The sequence below is a fragment of the Ascaphus truei genome, chromosome 20 (assembly GCF_040206685.1).
Source record: "Ascaphus truei isolate aAscTru1 chromosome 20, aAscTru1.hap1, whole genome shotgun sequence".
Classification (NCBI taxonomy): Eukaryota; Metazoa; Chordata; class Amphibia; order Anura; family Ascaphidae; genus Ascaphus; species Ascaphus truei.
Window position 1 is genome coordinate 14,291,885 of NC_134502.1, and position 19,554 is coordinate 14,311,438.

At 41.7% G+C, this 19,554-nt stretch overlaps 1 protein-coding gene across 1 annotated transcript; it reads left to right on the forward strand.

Moving 5' to 3' along the window:
• The first annotated feature begins 10,462 nt into the window (after positions 1-10,462).
• LOC142470920 (olfactory receptor 10A7-like) lies at positions 10,463-11,407 on the forward strand. The gene has a single exon (XM_075577728.1). It carries the CDS (start codon positions 10,463-10,465, stop codon positions 11,405-11,407), a length of 945 nt encoding a protein of 314 aa, XP_075433843.1.
• Positions 11,408-19,554: the final 8,147 nt, after the last annotated feature.

Consider the following 19,554-nt stretch of genomic DNA (forward strand, 5'->3'; position numbering starts at 1 on the left):
TTTTCCTCTCGCATTCAAAAGTATCTAAAACCTGGCACTTTTTCTTCTGCATTATTACAAAGATACGCCCTTTCCTCTGTTGTTCGACTGCTAAAACTCTGACACGGGCCCTCATTCTCTCCTGTCTCATTGCCTGTAACATCCTGCTGTCTTGCCTTCCTGCCTCTCACCTGTCTCCCTTACAATCTATCCTAAACACTGCCGCCAGAATCAATCTACTCTTTCTTAAATCTGTCTCAGAGTCTCCCCTGTTGAAATCACTCTCCTATCTTCCTATCAAAACCCACATCATATGCTCCATTCTCCTCCTCAGTTTTAAAGCTTTACACTCTTCTGTCCCTCCTTACATCTCAGCCCTAATTTCTTGCTATGCACCATACTGACTCCTGCGTTCTGCTCAAGGATGTCTTCTCACTACTCCCTTTGTATCTAAAGCCCTCTCCCACCTTAAATCTTTCTCGCTGACTGCCCCACACCTCTGAAATGCCCTTTCCCTCGATATCAGACTATCACCCTTTCTATCCACCTTTAAGACCCACCTTAAAACACACCTGCTTAACGAAGCACATGAGAAGCTTCGTGGCTGATACTATACATCTCATACATAAATCTTGGCCCCTTCCAGACGCACTTACCAAAATGCCCTTCTACTTTCTCTGTACATTCTTCCTACTAACCAATTAGATTGTAAGCTCTTCGGAGCAGGGACTCCTTTTCCTAAATGTTACTTTTATGTCTGAAGCCATTATTCCCATCATCTGTTATTTGTATTATTTGTTATTTATATGATTGTCACGTGTATTACTGCTGTGAAGCACTATGTACATTAATGGCGCTATATAAATAAAGACATACGTACTGTACATACATACATATGTACGTACGTACCAAAAAGCAGCAGCGCATATACAATATTGTATTACCGTTAAATACATGTATTAGGTTGATCAAAACCTAAAAAATGCACATTCACAAACAAAGGTGTTGTGTATATACCTCTATATACTGTATTTTTTTAAACTTTTGCACTTTATTCACTGTTTTAAGTGACCTTTTATACACTCTTTGTACATTCTAAATTAGGCATTTGATCACATTGTATACTTGCATTTTTGCGCACTCTTTATTTCTTTTTACTTTCTATTCTGATCAAGCCTACACTTGCAGGATGTCTAGAGTCACCCTGCTTGCCATCTTCCCCGTTCCTTTCCCCCTTACCTCCACCAGTGGGAAGGCATCTACAGGGGTGAACGCATTGCCTGGTGCTCCCGGCGACGTCGGAGGCAGGGTGCAGCCATCTTTGTTATGTCTGTGCATGCGCGGAGGCTTGCGCATGCGCAGATGTGATGCGGCGGTCATTACAGAAAGGGAGGCAGGACCTAGATGGTGCTCCATAGTGCAGGGACCCCTAGCAGACTCGCGCATGCGCAGTACACATAGCGCACGCTGCCCCAATGATAAAGAGGCCAGTAGGGAACTACAACTTCCAGCATCCCCAGGGGCTGGAGCACATGTGTTGCCACAGCAGCCAATAGGGATTACAGCTTTCCCTGAGGGAGATATACATTGTTGCACTCTGCACAGGAAGAACAGTTGGAGCTGTGTCACAGGCAGGGGAGGGTGGGTATGTGTAGGGAGCCAATGGCTCATACACTAGGCCAGACATCCCCCTTAGGCCCCAGCTAGGCCCCAACTCACCTCAGCTTGTGGTTGCTACAGGGACTCCCCTTAAGATAGGGACAGGGTCCTGTAGAACCTAGCCAAGTGAGGGTCCAGCTAGGAAGAGGAATATCCTGGCCAGTGTTGAAGGAAAACATCATCTGCAGTAACAGAGGCAGAGACATACTTAAGGTGGATCACTCCATGTGGGAGCCACCCACCATTGAGGTGGAGGCATCTTGGATCATTTCCTGGAGCAAGGGATTCCAAGTAAAGCATCTGCATGCCCGGGTGTGGACACATCCGGCAGGTACAGTCAAGTCACCAAGTGCACCACCATACCGGTTTACACAGGCCTTGATCATGCCTATAGTTGTGGGACTCTTGGACTCTGTGTACCCGGTGCTGGATGGGAATAAGGTGTGGGCTTAAGGCTTGTGAGACGACGAGTAGTTGTGCCTATTAGTGTCATAGAAGGACACTGTCATATTGTTTATGTATGTTGTATTGTGTTATCTGCCCCTATACTAAACAGTTTATATATACTCGTTGTATGTGGTTACTATATGTGGGTCCTGTGTCAGGGGTCATTCTACCCTTAGAATCCTACTCAGGTGGAGGCGCTGTTTATGTAAGATCGTTACAGATGATACACCCCAGGCTCTCATTGGCGGAGGTTCAGGCCTCCTGTGAACCTGACAGGTAAAAGCACCACACACCTGGTAATACATAAATACATATAGATTCCCCTCACATGCACTCTATCTGCGATTGGGGGGGGGGGGGGGCAAGTGTGTTACACGAGTTACATCCAGAACCTGAAATATGGGTGTGGCTGAGAGAGAAAAATCCATAAATCAGACTTGTTATTGAGTTTGCACCACCTCAGGTCATTCCACTTCTAAAACAAGCATGCATTTGCATTTCATGCATTTTGGCTATTAAACCATACAGCTTGTCACTTTTATTTTTGAAGTGGTTTAGAAGATGTGATTTGCAATGAAGAATAGGGGTTTTTATCACATTTCATTCCGCTACTTCTGAACATGCCAAACCATGCGGTATGGCAATGAAAACTTCCGAGCCACTACAATAGGCCCCTGAGACTCTCTCTCTCTCGTGACTTTATAAGACACAGAGACAGACATACATCCTGCAGTTCACTAAAAATAATCTAGAATTATCTTAATCTTAAAATGTGTGACTCTATTAAATACTCCAGAAAGTTCAGGAATAAGAATTTTTAACATGACGCCGCCCCCCCCCTCGCGCCCCCACCCAGGTTTTACTTGGATCCCATGCATAGTGATCTTATTTAAGATTCACAAATAAAATCTTGTGATGAAATCTGAGACAAATTAAATACTTCCCCAAAAGTGTTTTTCACTTATCTTCAATAATGCAATGTTGGTAATTCCCTCTCCCTATCACATATCTGGAGCTCAAATACATATTTTGAGCCTACAGTATCTGGACCTTTGTCCCCTTGAGCAAATCCTTAATTTCAGGATGTTATAAAAACATAATAGATTCCAATCAGAATGATAAAGACAAATATATGAAACAATGGGAGGAAGATGTAGGTGAATCGTTAGATACGGAATATTAGGGGATAGATGGAAAAATTAACACTTTCATCAAAGAGAATGGATTTAGAATGCTGCACAGATGGTATTTCACTCCCGATCGTTTACACAAGATGTATAACAATGTTTCACCTAATTGTTTCAGGGGTTCTGGTCACAGGACAATGCTTGATATCTAGGGGAGGTGTCCCTCTGGGATTAAGCTCTGATCTGATGCATAATCTCTTATAAATCATATGTTAGTGCTATCTCTTGCCCCTGATCCATGGGCCAAATGTCTCAAACTCTTCCAAAAAGATGAATCTCCCACTTTTTCTGTCAGACACCACAAGCTTTGTCATTGGTTAAGAGACCAGAAAAACGATGTTCGAATTATTTGTGGAGCAAGAAGGCTTTTAAAAGAACAAGAGATGTACAGATGTTGTAAGATTAACTGTCTTTGATATGGTAACAAAGTACCATTTTTGTCCATTAAAAGTTCAGGAGAGGGAGAGAATGACAGAGAGAGAGGATGACAGAGAGAGAAGGTGACAGAGAGAAAGAGAAAAAAATGCCTGGGGGCACGGCTTTTAGACTAGGGGGCAAGAACGTTGTGTCTGAGTCGTCCGAGTTGTGCGTACTTCTCGCGACGTATTGCTCGGGGTCATAGTTGTCTATCACCCTCTATATGTGTGTGTGTGTGTGAGAGAGAGAGAGAGATAGAGATAGCGAGAGAGAGAGAGAGAGAGAGAGAGAGAGAGAGAGAGAGAGAGAGAGAGAGAGATGAAGAAAGAAGAAGAAGAGAGAGAGAGAGAGAGAGAATTTGTAAGTGCAAGCTTTTCTACGGGTTGTATTGGTATGTGTGCAGGATAAGTACGGGAAGCAGAATTGTTTGTGAGCAGGGAGTAGTGGAGAGAGATGGAGTGAGGGGAAATATTAAAAAAATAAGGGTAAGAAGGAGGATGGAATAAACTAGGTTTGAGTCGAGTGCAGTGGTAGTGAACAGGAAAGAAGAGAAGCACGATGGTGTAGGGGAGAATTTTGGGAGTTTGAAAGTAAGAGTGGTACTTTACTATATAAGGATAAAGACCCCTTTTCATTAAGCTGGTATAGAGTAGTGCCAATCAGGAGCTAACTCATGAAAAGCCCAATTGATTTCAATGGGCTTTTATGTGCAATACCCACAGTTCTGCTTCAGTTAGTACAAAAGGCAGTACAATGTATAGGTGTTGTCAATGTGAGTGTGGTACAGTTGCACCAAATGTTTACTTTCATTAGATGGTGTAGATTGATGAGATGAGAGAGCAGGGGTTGTAAAACTAATCCAGATATAATGCCACACTTAAATATGACACTTATAGAGGATTTGAGCTCCCTTATCTCCACCATAGACCCCATCTCATCTGTCACAGAATGGGAAATGTCTCAGCTACTATTCTCCTCTCCTTCAACTACATGCAACATTGTCCCTATTGCCTCTCACCTGATCAACCTCTTATTCACACACTGCTCCATATACTTATGTATATTTTCAACTCCTAATTAATCTTGGGCACCTATCCCTCTGCTGTTCAAATGCATAAGTGATACCTATTTTTACTTTCCCCTCTAACTGTCGTCCTGTCTATCTCCTGCCTTTTGAATCCAAGCTTCTCAAACATCTCATCTATGCATGCTTACTCAGTTTTTTCAACAGTCTCTTAGACCCGTTGCAATCTAACTTCTGAACTGCTCATTCCACTGAATCTTCCCACACCAAAGTAGCTAATGATCTATTCAACACATTGCAAAATATCAAAGCTTCTACTGCCGTAAACGTTTGCTTGACCTCTCTGCTGCTTTTGACACTGTTGACTACCTTCTGCTCCTGCAAACTCTTCATGGTATCTGTAACCGCTTCTACAATATATCCATTGTTCTCCTATCAACCTCTCTGTTAGTGTGCCTAACTCTGTTCTGGGTCCACTCTTTTTCTCTCTATATACACTTACTGTGTGATATAACTAGCTCCTTTGGTTTCAAATATCACCTCTATGCAGATGAAAGACAACTATCCAGCCCCTAGTCACTGATTGTCTCTCTGCTATTTCAGATTGGACGGCCGCCGTTGCCTGAGACTTAACATGTCTAAAATTAAACTCACCATAACCTCTCCTAAACCAGGCCCAATTGCTCCATGTTATGTCACAAACAGTAACACTACCATCCATCCAGTGTCCCAGCATGCAGCCTCTGTGTAATACTGACTTCCACCTTTCCTTCTCTAATCACATTCAAACTAACATATAGTCGATTTTTCTTTGCAATATTGCCCAAATTCCCCTTTTCCTATGTCATCCAGTAACTAAACCTCTAATTCGTTCACTCATTATCCCTCCAATAGAGATTGGCAAATGTGTAAATATTTGGCCCGCTAATTATGGGTGGGGCTTTGTTAATATATTTGATTCAGAACAAATGTATCAATTTCCGCTGCTGGTCACTATTTTTACATTCGATTTGCCCTGAACCTAAACTATGGTTTTGCTGGAGAGGAGGAAGGAGGAAGGAGGAGAGAGGCTAGAGGAGAGAGGAGAGAGAGGAGAGAGAACTATATACAGTATATAGCACTTGGGACCATAACATAGGCTTTTTTTTTTTTTTCAAAAAAATTTATTGAAATTTTACAGAGAAAAGCATACATAATAATATAACACAGACCTAGGTAGAGGGTGATAGACAACTACGACCCGAGCAGTACGTCGCGAGAAGTACGCACAACTGGGACGACTCAGACACAACGTTCTTGCCCCCTGGTCTAAAAGCCACGCCCCCAGGTTTTTTTTCCCCTCTCTTTCTCTCTGTCACCCTCTCTGTCATCCCCTCTCTCTCTCTGTAACTCTCTCTCCCCCCCCCCACAATATTCGCCAATAATGCCTGAAATCTCATCTCTTCATTAAAGTACCTGATTCATTTAAGCCTTAGACTATTCGTCATACTCTTCATGCACTGACTTGTCCCCTCAAATATGTTTTTACTGCACTTGCTTCGACTGTATTCTGTAAGTCTCCCATTTTTCCATATAGATTGTAAGCTCTGTGGCACAGGGACTCCATACTTCCTTTTGTAAAACCTGTTTCAAACACGTGTGTAACTTTATTTATTACCTGTGCTCTCTGTATTTTAACTCTAACTGTAAAGTACTGCATGCATTGGTGTTGCTATATAATTAAACATACAGTATACTGTACATACAAATATATACATATCTGTTTAATGTGTCCCTTTGTAACACGCCATAATTTGCTATTCACCAGGAGCCACTTCTTAATGAGCCATTGTGGAATTCTCCATAATGTTACAGCTCCACAAAGACTCCCCTCCCTATTGTAAAAATGGATAAAAGGTCAGAGAAGCAGCATAGTTTCAATACAGAAGCTCATACCGAGAAAGGCTGCACTGCAGTGGGGGAGAAAACCCATTTTATCTATGAACTTCTCTTCCTACAAACATCCGACTTTAACTTCTAAAAGTTTTCAGATGAGAAATATTATTTACATGACTTGAAGCAAAATAAAACTATCTGGACGTGGAATAAAAGACCTACAGTATACAGTAGTAAGTATTCTTTTTCAGAGCTGGGTGTTAAGTACTCATATACGAATGAGTAACTATGCTACAGTACATACTGTAGCTGGTTAATGTTGAATGTCTCAGTCAGATATTTAATTATATTTAATATTTATATAATACAATTAATAATATTAGCCAAGATGTAAGACTTAGGGAATTTAGGATTGGCTGAATAATAGTACAGTATGTCATTGTGGAATAGAGCAGTATTTTTGTTGCAACAGTTTTGCTCCTTGTGTTGCAGCCAGAAATTATTCTCTTGAACATTAATAGCTTTTCTGGGCTTACAAACTAGAGCAAAACATTCAAAAAAGGCACCAGGTTTGCAAATTTGAAAATAGTTTTGCAGCATGGAAAACTTTGTGATGCTCCATTGTTAAAATGTGTTTCTCTAAAGAATATTGTAGTGGAGTAAGAACTGACCTCAGCAGAAAAATGAATTAACCATACAGAAAACACAACATAGCATGTTCTAACTCAGAATATCAGAGTTTCCTTAGAAATCAGTGAGAGTGTTGATGCAGGAGAGTACTTAAAGAGAGACAGACAAGCTGCTTTCCACAGACTTCACTTGTGATTTGAAACAGCTGCTGGTTTTTCCATTGTAAAAGCAGGAGTGGTTTTTGGACAAGAGAATTCCTGGCAGCCAATTGGTTAGAAACGCTCCAATACTACTGTCCTACTGTAACTTCATCAGTATTTTTGTGAGTTACATCATGATTGCAAATTGCCAGCTGAGAATAGTGCAGAAAAAAAACTTGCAGGACACACTAATAATATACATTTTTACACATGCAATCATTTAAAACACCTTTAGTAAAAATGAATAAATACTACAAAACATTTTTAAATCATTGTATTATTTAAAACACATGTGTATACTTATGTACAAAAATTAGCAAATATACACGAATATAAAATAAAAAACAGCAAAAACAGAAAAAAGAAGAAAATCTGATGTGGGTTTGTACAGACATTTTGATGTTTTATACACATATATACACACAGATTTCACAAATATATATATATATATATATATATATATATATATATAAAAAAAAACTCATCCACTTGTACTGTATATCTTTCAGTCATACAGTATATTGTGATTTACATGTATACACAGTACATACTATATATATATACACTTAGTTAAGTTATGGTCGGTAAAAAAAAGTGACAAAACCCCTCCACAGTAACAAATATAGCAAATGGAAATATTGCTGTATGCTCATTTGCATGTCTTAGACAGGTTTGCAGCCCTGCGTTTCACCATTATCACCCAGCTTACAGTGCTTCCAAGTGACATGCAAATGAGCACACAGTGCCACCTTTTGCTTCAAAAACATATAACATGGTCCCCTAAAGCTGATGGTTGCTGCCTGTCATTGTTTTGAAGCAAAAGGTGGCACTGTGTGCTCATTTGCATGTCACTTCCCAGAATCCCTTGCTGCAGTGGAAGCACTGTAAGCTGGGGGATAATGGTGAAAGGCAGGGCTGCAAACCTGTCTAAGACATGCAAATGAGCATACAGTAATATTTCCATTTGCTATATTTGTTACTGTGGAGGGGTTTTGACACTTTTTTTTACCGACCATAACTTAACTAAGTGTGTATATATATATATATATATATATATATATATATATATATATATATATATATATATATATATATATATATATATATAGACCATACGATACCGGTTGCAACACGACATCAAGGGACAGCACGCAGGTAAGTAAATCATAAATTTACTATATTTGATAGAAGACACAAAACCTATCAAATATAGAAAATGTATGATTTACTTACCTGCGTGCTGTCCCTTGATGTCGTGTTGCAACCGGTATCGTATGGTCTGTTATTGCTTTATGGGATAAGCACCAAAACTTATTTACTTGCAAATGGTGTGCCGGCTGTGCATATATATATATATATATATATTTATTTATTTTTTATATATAGTATGTACTGTGTATACATGTAAATCACAATATACTGTATGACTGAAAGATATACAATACAAGTGGATGAGTTTTGATATGTACTCAGGGAAAGACACCGGTAAATAAAAAATGTTTCATGATATTATATAAATCAAAAAATGATATGGATTTCTAAACTTTCATTGAGTCTACTAGGTCCCCCAAGAGTGTTTAACCTAACAATCCAATACATTTCTTGTCAGCAAAGAGTCCTGAATCTATCACCTCCAGTATTAGAAGGAGGGATATGTTCAAAACCCATTATTCTAAGGGTGGATACATCTTTATTATGTTAATGAAAAAAATGTTTGGAAACACCATGAGTTTGTGCTCCATTCAGGAAACTACTCCTATGTTCTAAAAAATGAACATAGGGGGGCCGCATAGAGTGCCCAACATAAAAGAGGCCACAACCACATGATATTAAATAAATAACATGAATTTCTACATGTGATGTGTCCCCTCTAACTGAGAAACTATATTGTGTGGAATTATTACGTTTATTAGTAGTAGATATAAATTGACAGGTTAACGACCTTCCTCTTCCACATTTAAAGTTCCCTGTAGTTTTGAATATTAACCCATCCAATCTATTTATCGGTGGATTTAGAACTTCGAGTTTACTAGGGGCCAATATGTTTTTAACCTTCTTGGCTTTTCTACAAATGACATTTAGTATTGCTGAAATTTGTCCTTTTTAAACAGGATCACATGTGAGAATATTCCAATGTTTACTGAGTACCTTTTTTTTATTTAGCCCGCTGATTGATTCAATTTACTGTAGTAATATAAAGATGCGAAGAATTATTTAGCTTGAGACTTCTCTTAATTTGATTCTAATTCTAATTATCTTTTTCTTTTATCTTGGAACTCTTCATTATATTTGACAAATGTGTTGTCATGTCAAGAGACGGAACCTTAATGAATGATTCATGGAGAATAAAAATATTTTTTTTCCTTAAGCAACAAGGACTGAAAACTAAGCCCAATTAATTGGAATTAAAATAAGAAAAAAATTGTAATAAATCTACATCCTCACCAACCCAAATAAAAAGAATAGTAGATATGCAATGCAATAGTAGATAAAAAGCACCCCCACCCATATGAACTGTGAGACTAGGTGGAAATTTCCTCCCACCAACCCATAAATAGGCTGATGTAACTGGGGGCGAACCTGGTCCCCATGGCTATTCTAAAGATTTGTAAAAAAAAAAATGAATCAAATAATATAATTATAAGATAATAAACAAAATATTGTCCAAAATAAATTATTTTTGTTCTTCATGTGCAAGTCTTGGTTATATTATTGTACTATTATTACTATTTTATTCAGTGTATAGGTGAGTTTTCAGACTGGTCTTGAAGTTTGATTCCTTGCCAGTCCCCTTACATTATTTCTAATATTTTATAGCACATTTTGTTTACCCTTAACTCAATATCCCTAATCTGCTTTTTTTTAATCAATGAAAGATATATAATAAAAAAATTATAAAAATACAATGACGCATATTGTACTTTATGTACCATTAGAAGACACAGGGTTCTTATGTCTTATATTTATTATCTGTCTAATTAAACTCTTTCTTCTTTCAGCATGTTAATTATTATGAAGATCTGCTTTTACTCTATCATCCAACAATGCTCCGGGAGAATCAGACCAAAGTTACAGAATTTGTGCTTCTTGGATTTCCAGCATTTAACAACTTCAAGAGCTTACTCTTCTTTATCTTCCTTCTGTTTTACATTTTCACCTTAGCTGGAAATTTCCTGATCATTGCCTTGGTGTCAACCAATCACCCGCTCCGTACACCCATGTACTTCTTTCTCAGCCACCTGTCTCTGTCTGACATCTTGCTAACCACAGATATTGTGCCTAACATGCTGTATGTAATAATGGCAGAAGGGGCCATTATCTCTCTTGTTGGCTGCATCGCTCAATATTTCCTATTTGCTGTCTCAGCAAGTGCTGAATGTTTTCTTCTTACAGTGATGTCTTATGACAGATACCTGGCCATCTGCAACTCATTGCGGTACTCTGCTATTATGGACTTCCAGCTTTGCTACCACATGGTTTTCTGGTCTTGGTTCTTAGGTTTTATGGCAACGCTAAGTATGGTTATTTTGATTTGTTCATTTCGACTATGTAACCCCAATATTATTGACCATTTCTTCTGTGATATTACACCTCTCCTAGAACATTGTTGCTCTGACAGACTTATTGTGGAATTGGTATTTTTTATTATAACCATCCCCTTAACTATGTTCCCATTCGTCTTCATCATTGTGACTTATTTCTGTATCTTTCTCAGCATCTTCAGAATATCCTCCACCACAGGGAAAAAGAAAGCTTTCTCCATCTGCAGCTCACACTTGGCTGTTGTGTGCACATATTATGGGACACTGATTGCTCTTTATGTGGCTCCATCCAAAGGACAGTCATTGAATGTAAAGAAAATCACTACTATTCTGTACACAGTCATCACCCCGTTACTCAATCCCATCATCTATACTCTGAGGAACAAGGAGATCCGGGCAGCCCTGTGGAAATGTATCAGTATAAGGTTACAAACCTATTTTGAGTAGTGAGATGCAAATGAGCTCCATTATGTAGGACTGTGTTAAAAGCTGTAACAATAACTTAATGAACATACTGTAAAATACTGCAGATGCAGTAAAAAATAATTTTATGAACTTTACTTACTGTTATAGTATTTGATAATAAGAACAATATGCATCAGTCAAGGAATTTTCAGACTCTTATTCACCTCTAAAAGTATTGATCGATTTAGACAGTGGTTATAGGGAGCTGTAGAACTGAAAGTATAACAAGAAGTTTAAACATAAATACAATTAGGAGGTGTAGCTTTTAAAATGGTGCAAGATCCTTAATGGTGCACCGATAGAGCACTACTACTGCTTTTTACAGAGACTGAGCACTGATACCAAAGAACTCAGAGCCAAAACTCAATGCCCAAGAGAGTACCATCCTCTGCATTAAGGGTATCATCTAAAGCCTAACTGTATAAAAAAAAACGTTGGCATTGAATTGTAACATATCTTTTTTGCTTTTTAAATTGGGATTCTGTTTCTTATAACAGGATTTTATTTTCATTCAATTTTTTGATCATAATATTTGCAAGAATTTTGTTTCCCTTACCACCTCCTCCACTCCCACCTATACCTAGGAAATATCTTATTCCCCTCCCTTCCTTTTCACTCTACAAACTCCTTTCTCTCTCTCAGCATTTCTCCGGTGCCCAGGCTAATAGCTGTAGTGCTGGGCCCAGGTTGACCTGTTTGTCTGCTCTCAGATTTCCTGTTGGTTATCAATCCAGGACTAGTTATATCCATTTCTCATTGACTCCAATCTCCCCCTTGCCACCCAGTCTGAGGCACTCTTTGTGTGAGTGAATGGGGCAAAGGGGGAGCAGGGAGTTAAAAATATATAGTGTAACAGTATAACAATCACCCACTCCAAATCTGCAGGGAGTTATAACCCAGGAGGAGGACAGTTTATGGCACACTCAACTAGTACAATGTACAGTACTTCAAGCCATGTAGAGACAACAGATGTAGACAGACTTAAATTCCCAGCTGCAGTTGATAGCTGCAGGAAAGTGACGCTGGTTTTCCCTAACAGTGAAGGATTAATGATAAGGGAATCCCATACAGAAACTCTCCCCGCATTGCCCCCCCTACCCACAGCCTCACTTTGTTGCAGTGTCCAGTACTTTATCTGGAGCCGCAGCTTGTAATGACATCTTCAAGTGCTATATTTAAGTGTGGAGTTATAGCTGGAGTTATTACATATGATAAAATCTCATTAAATCCAAGCTCCCCCATGATAGGCCCGCCGACATCTTTACACACACGGGGGGGGGGGGGGATTAAACTCAAACCCCAGACATCCCAAATCTTGAGGGGTATATAACCCATGTAGTTAGCAGTTGATCACATACTGAACCAGTACAACCAGTATGGATTTACAAAAATGGAGAAACCACAGATGAAGTCAGATTTATATTCCCTGCTGCTGGGGAAAGCTGCAGTAAACAGAGAATTAATGTTGGGCAGGGTCTGATCCACAGGCACGGACATCCCTCGGTGTTACAGTGTGTTGTACTTTCGCCAAAGTCAAAGTTTGTAATGCCTGTGATGGGTAAGGGTAACCAGGCTTTATAATAACGGTTAAGCCCTCTGGTTGACCTTGGATCCCATGGGTCCCTGGCAGCTATCTAGCACTATAAGCCAGGGGCCATGTATCTTTACATAAAAAGTTAAAGTGACCCCTGCTTTTCCACTTTCCATGTTCGACGTGCAATGATCCCCAGCTGCGTGTCAAGCATCAATTGTGCCTCTTGTCTCCTCCAACCTATCCCATCTTCTGTGGGGCCGCGCCTCCGCCCCACCCCCTGTCCCATTGGTTCTGTCTGCCTACATATACCCTGTTGATGCTCTCAGTCAGTGCTCAGCATAATTTAGTGTAGCCTCGCTGCTTCCTACAGTTGTGCCTTGCCTTGTTCCAGTCTTGTCTTTCAGATCTACCTCTTATGTACCGACCCGCTTGTAAGTGAACCCCTCTTGATATTGACCTCGGCTTACCCTCGACTACAGTGACTTCTACAACCCCTGATCATGGCTAACGGACCTGAACTATTCTACCATCTATAATCCCAGACCACGGCTAACGGACTTCTATGATTTTACTCTCTCCAATCCCAGGACCTGCAAGTATAGCAATTAACCCTCTCTCTCCGACCCGGCAACACTAGACAATCCGCCTTCCAGGCACGCTTCCACTGCTGTGGGTGTGTGGCTTTGTACCTTCCCACCTCAGTGCCGGGGTCTTTCTTTGTTTGTGGGTAGCGCAAACATTACACTATGTCCCTTACAGTCATGAGTCTCCCCAATGTCCCCCATGTATTAAAGTATGTTTTATTATGTTTGATACATTTCTTATAAGAGCAGAGAAACCAGGGTAGGGGGGAGAGGCAAAGAGACATGTGCAAGCCTGCCACCTCTCTCCCTGGCTATCTTAATGCCTCCTGCTGGGCAGGCTCCCCCATGTACTGTATGTCTGTACAAATGGCATCCCGGAGGACTGCCATTGATCTCCAGACCTGGTACTCTGCTTTTCCCCGCTGACCAAATGCTATTCACAACTCTGCGCATCCTCTGGCTGCTTTAAACTCCGATGTCCAGCAGACTTACCAGCACCTATGAGTTAGCTTGGGCAACCTGTTTGGACATCGGTTCTGAATGTAAAAAGTATATTACATTACATTAAAGTGTCTTTTAATACACTTCTGAGTCTTGGAGGACAGGGAACAGAAAAGAAAAAATGTTGTTGTTTTATTTCTATCTGCCTTATTCCCCACACACTTTCCCTTGGACTCAATTTGGACTCTCAGAGTTCCCCCCCAACCTTATATACAATTGGGGCACCCACAACCCTATACTGGTTGTCAGTTGATACATATAATTCTACCCTTTCCTATTTTTCCAAACAGCATTCCCCCTTATTCTTTGGTGCACTCACAACTTCTACCCTCTGTAAGGAATTCAATCTTTTTTTTTTTTCCAATGTTTTTATTAGGCAGTTAGACATTACAGCTTTCAAAACAAGTAACATAGCCTAACAATTTCCAAGGCAACATTTCTTTTTTTGGGGGGGGGGGGGAAACAGAGTGGCAACCGCAGTTGTCAGAAGAAAAAGGGGGGGGGGTGCCTTCAGAGAGTGAAGGCAGAGAGGGGGAGAGGGGGGGTGTGAGAGAGAGGGGGGAGGGGTGGGGGTAAGGCAAGGCGGGTGTCCCATTTGGCTAGTGAGTGATTCTCTGTTTGGGGTCGTCTATGAGTCCCTTATGGAGAGAAGATAGGCCTCTGTCCTGTTGGGTTTGGCTGACGTTCCCTGGTGAGGAGGAACCAAGGTTCCCAGATATCCTCGAAGGCGGGGATTTTTTGTCTAACGGTGGCGGTAAGCCTTTCCATAATCATTACCTCGCTGATTCGTTTTTTGATCGTGTTCAGTGCTGGCGTAGTTGTTTTCCTCCAGGATGCCGCAACACAGCATCTCGCCGCGGTAAGAATGAAGTATATTAATTTCCTGGTGGGCCGGACAATGTCCGGCATAGGTGCGGCCAACAGGTAGGTCAGTGGTTCAATAGGAACTTCTAGGTCGCTGACCTCTTTTATCAATATTTGGACCTTGGCCCAGTATTTCACAATTTCTGGACAGGTCCACCAGATGTGAGCCATGTCCCCTCTATTACCACAGCCTCTCCAACATTGGTCTGATGCCAGAGGGTAGATCTGGTTTAATCGTGCTGGGGTAAGATACCAGCCAAACATGATCTTATAAATGTTCTCCTTAATTGTGGTGCATAGGGAAGTCTCTGAGGCTGCCTGCCAGATTTCTTCCCAAGTCTCTCTCTCTATATTAACATTCAGGTCAGCTGACCATCTGAGCATATAATCATGCTGTGTGGGGGTCGTTGAGTGCATTAGTGCGTTGTATATGGCCGAGATTAGACCCTTCTGATAGGTCTTGACCTCACACAGGTTTTCGAACGTAGTGAGAGTGGGGTATTCTGGAAGAGGGCAAGTAGTCCTTACAAAGTTTCTAATTTGGAGGTATTTGAAGGTGTCCAATTCTCTAATTTTAAATTTGGTCCTCAGTTCTTGGTAGCTCAGGAGCTTCCCTAGGCTCAGTAGGTCGACAATTGCCTCTATACCCCGTGTGTTAAAGTGGGGCAACAGTTTAGATCCACATCCCGGAGGGAATTTGGGGTTATTAACGAGTGGGGTGAGTTGGGAGCTTGTAGAGGAGAGGTTATATTTATATTTTCATCTTGACCAGATGTCCCACGTAAATCGTGAGGTCTGCAATTCAAGATTGTGTAAGTGGCCATCTCCTCTGTCCAGGCTCCAGAGGCAGGCTTGCAGAGAAGGCAATTTGGCACATTGAGTCTCCATTTTTACCCAGCAACAGAGGGTCGGGTCTGAGTTCCACATTACTACCTGCTTGAGCTGTGCGGCTAGGTAGTATTTATATAGGTCAGGAACCCCCATCCCTCCTCTGGATCTAGTGGTCATCAGGACCGATCTGGCGACTCTGGGCCTCTTGCCCTGCCAAATGAAGTGGAGTAATCTGTTCTGTATATATTTTAGATCAGCGCCCGGAACCTGGATCGGGAGTGTCTGAAAAAAGTACAACATTCTTGGGAGTATATTCATCTTAGTAGAGATCATCCTCCCGATCCATGAGATCTGATAACCTTCCCACCGATCTAGATCTTTTTTGATCTGGTCCCACAGTTTCGGGTAGTTATCCCGGTATAGATCCCGGTAGTGCCTAGATACATTAATTCCCAGATATTTAATGCATGAGGGACACCATCGATAGCTAAAATTTAGTTTAAGGAGTTTGACTATGGGGTCGGGGAGACAGAGATTTAGGGCCTCTGATTTGTCGCTGTTTATTTTATATCCTGATACCTTTCCAAACTCCGTCAGTTCCATCTGGAGGTTGGGGAGAGAAGTTAGGGGCCTGGTTAAGGTCAGGATGATGTCATCAGCGAATAAGGAGATTTTGTAATGTTCGTTAGCAATGGGGATACCCTGGATGTTCGGGTTTTGTCTTATTTTAGTCGCCAGTGGTTCAATCGTGAGAGCAAAAAGGAGAGGGGAGAGAGGGCAACCCTGTCGGGTTCCATTTCTAATGTGGATTCGTTCGGGTCCTCCGCCTGCTAGTCTTACTGAGGCTGACGGATTTTGATAAAGCGCTTGAACACCCTTCAAGAACGAGTCTCTGAACCCAAATTTTTTCAATGTTTGGTCTAGAAATAGCCAGTCAATTCTGTCAAATGCCTTCTCTGCGTCTAGACTTAGTAACATTGCCTTTGTACCTGAAAGGTGGGCGTGGTCAACTAAATTAATGATTTTACGGGTGTTGTCTGAGGCCTGGCGGCCCAGGACAAACCCGACCTGATCCATGTGTACTAGTCTCGGGAGGATAGGATTAAGTCTGTTCGCCAGTATTTTACTATATAGTTTTAGATCATTGTTCAACAGTGAGATTGGTCTATAACTTCCGCATTGGGTGGGGTCCTTCCCTTCTTTGAGTATTATGGCCAGATTGGTGGACGACATTGAAGATGGGATAGAACTTCCTTCTAGAAATGAGTTGAACAATTTCAATAGGTGAGTGGACAAGATGGGGAGAAATTTCTTGTAATAGGCATTTGTGAAACCATTAGTGCTTTGGAGATTTTTGAGGCCTTGACGGCCGTTTCTAATTCTTCCGCCGTTATTGTGGCGTTCAGGATAAGGCTTTCCTCCTCTGTTAGCGACGGGAGGTCGCAATCGGCTAGGTAGTCAGTGGCTGCCGAAAGCTCCTTTGGGTCTGGGTTAACAGAGTGAGCCCTTAGGTTGTATAATTTAGTATAAAATTTAGTAAATTCCTCTGCTATTTTTGTTTCGTTGTATAAGAGTTCACCAGCACTATTCCGGATCGCCGTTATTTGTGACCTTTTTTGTATTCCTCGTAACTTGCTAGCTAGAAGTCTATCAGCCTTGTTCCCGTTATCATAATACCTTTGACCCGTCCATTTAAGAGCTTTTTCTATGTTTTCCAATTGAATTAGTCTTAAATCGCTTCGCAGAAGTCAGCTGTTTATAAATTCTCCGGGAAGGGTTATTTTTGTGTTGCTGTTCTAAGCTGATTATTTTGTCTGTTAGCTCTTTGGTTAGTTTGAGTTTAGTTTTTTTCCGATGGGAGGCAATCGAGATGAAATGTCCTCTGATTGTCGCCTTATGGGCTTCCCATAGGGCTGCCGGAGAGGAAACGGAGCCTGTATTTATTCGAAAATATTCCTTAAGGGATTTTTTGAGCTCCAAAACTGTCCCAGAGTGATTCAGTAAGGAATCGTTAAGTCTCCAGCAATATGAGATCGTTTTCACAAATGGAATGGATAGGGTCATGGTGATAGGAGCGTGATCTGACCACGTGATTGGGCCAATATCTGAGTCTGTGGTGGCTTCTAGAATGTTCTTGGTAGCAAGGAAGTAGTCTATATGGGAATAGGTCTGGTGGGGAGCCGAGTAAAAGGTGTAATCCCTTTGCCCCTGATGTTGTGTTCTCCAAATGTCCAAAAGGGAAAAGTCTCCCAAAATGTCTTTAATTTTTTTCCCCAGTCTTTGTGACTGGGTGGAGGGTTGTCGTCCTGGGAGGCTCGATTTATCTTCTTTGGGGTTGAGAGCCATATTTAGATCGCCTGCAATAAGTAGCGATGATAGGTATTGTGGGTCAATTTCTTCCAGAACTTTTTTTAAGAATTCTGTCTGGTTCTCGTTTGGGGCATATAGGTTAATAAGGGCGATTGTCGTGCCTGAAAGTGAGCCGTAGACCACAATAAATCTTCCCTCTGGATCTGCCTGGATTTTTGTTAGATTAAATGGGGTGCCCTGACGGATCAAAATGGCAACCCCTCTACGTTTGCTACTGTATGATGAAAAATAGCTCAACGGGTACGCATGTTGGAATGTTTTGGGCGGCTCCTGAGACGTGAAATGTGTCTCCTGGAGGAAAACAACATCACCCCCCGACTTCTTGATCTCCTGTAGGGCCAGGCGTCACTTTCTAGTGTTGTGCAGGCCTTTAACATTTAGGGAAACAAACTTTAATGCTTTTTGATGGGACATTTTGTCTAGTGTTAATGTTCGCTACGTGTAGTCTTTGAGCTAAGGCTAGAGGTGGGCAGCAAAATGGGCAGGGAGGTTAGGGTGGGTGGGGGACCGCTGGGATAGAGACAGCGGGTAGAGGAAGAAGGGAGGAAGGTAGACCCTAATGGGGTCTAAAAGGTTTAAAACCGGTCTAGCCTAAAGGCCAGTTGGTGTGGTTTAAGACCCTTGGGGGCGGGTCCGACAACAGTCTCCAGTAGAGGCGGGCTAGGAGGAGACCCTTAGCTATATAAAGTTACACCCGAGCCTTCTTACTCTGGGGTGTCATAGTTGATGAGGTTCCTAGGGCACCTAATGCCGGCAGGGCTGGTAGGGTCTGTGAGGCCCAGGCCCTTTTTTCCCCTTCGCGTGTAGGAGCTTAAGGGTAGGGATCTTCCTTTGTTTCCCCTTTCAGTGAGGTGTAGGCGTAGTGGGGGGTTAGGGAGGGAGAGGGGGAGTGGGCGAGGATTGGTAGTAGTGGGGAAGGTGAGTGGCAGGTTTGAGGGTGAGTGTTAAAGGGAAGAGGTGAATGAGGAGGGGGGGAGGGGGGATGGGGAGGAGGGGTCAGGAGAAGGGAGGGGGGGAGGGGAGGAGATCAGGGGTGGGAGGGGGAGGGGACAGTTCGCATACATATACTGCCTAGTAATCCTTATAAACAATAGAAAGCATATCGAGTATACAGTGTGTGTTCATTGACAGTCACATTTGATAAATACAACATTGAGGAAAAGCTGTAGACTCTTGGGCTCCTTTGGGGTGGTGGAGTTAGGGGGTATCTCAGAAAGGTGATGAGCCTTGGGGGGAAAGGGAGGGAGAGGGGGGGGAGTGTGGAGGAAAGTGGGGGAAGGGGGTCTTCAACACGGGGAGGGGGGGGGATGGGGGGAGAGGATTAATTTCACATACCATTCCCACTTAGTGTTCTTTTTGCGTAGCAGGGAGCATACAAGATATGCAATACATATTCCTTCACAGTCAGGCTAGGCATTTGCAACATTTAAGAAAGGCTGTAGATT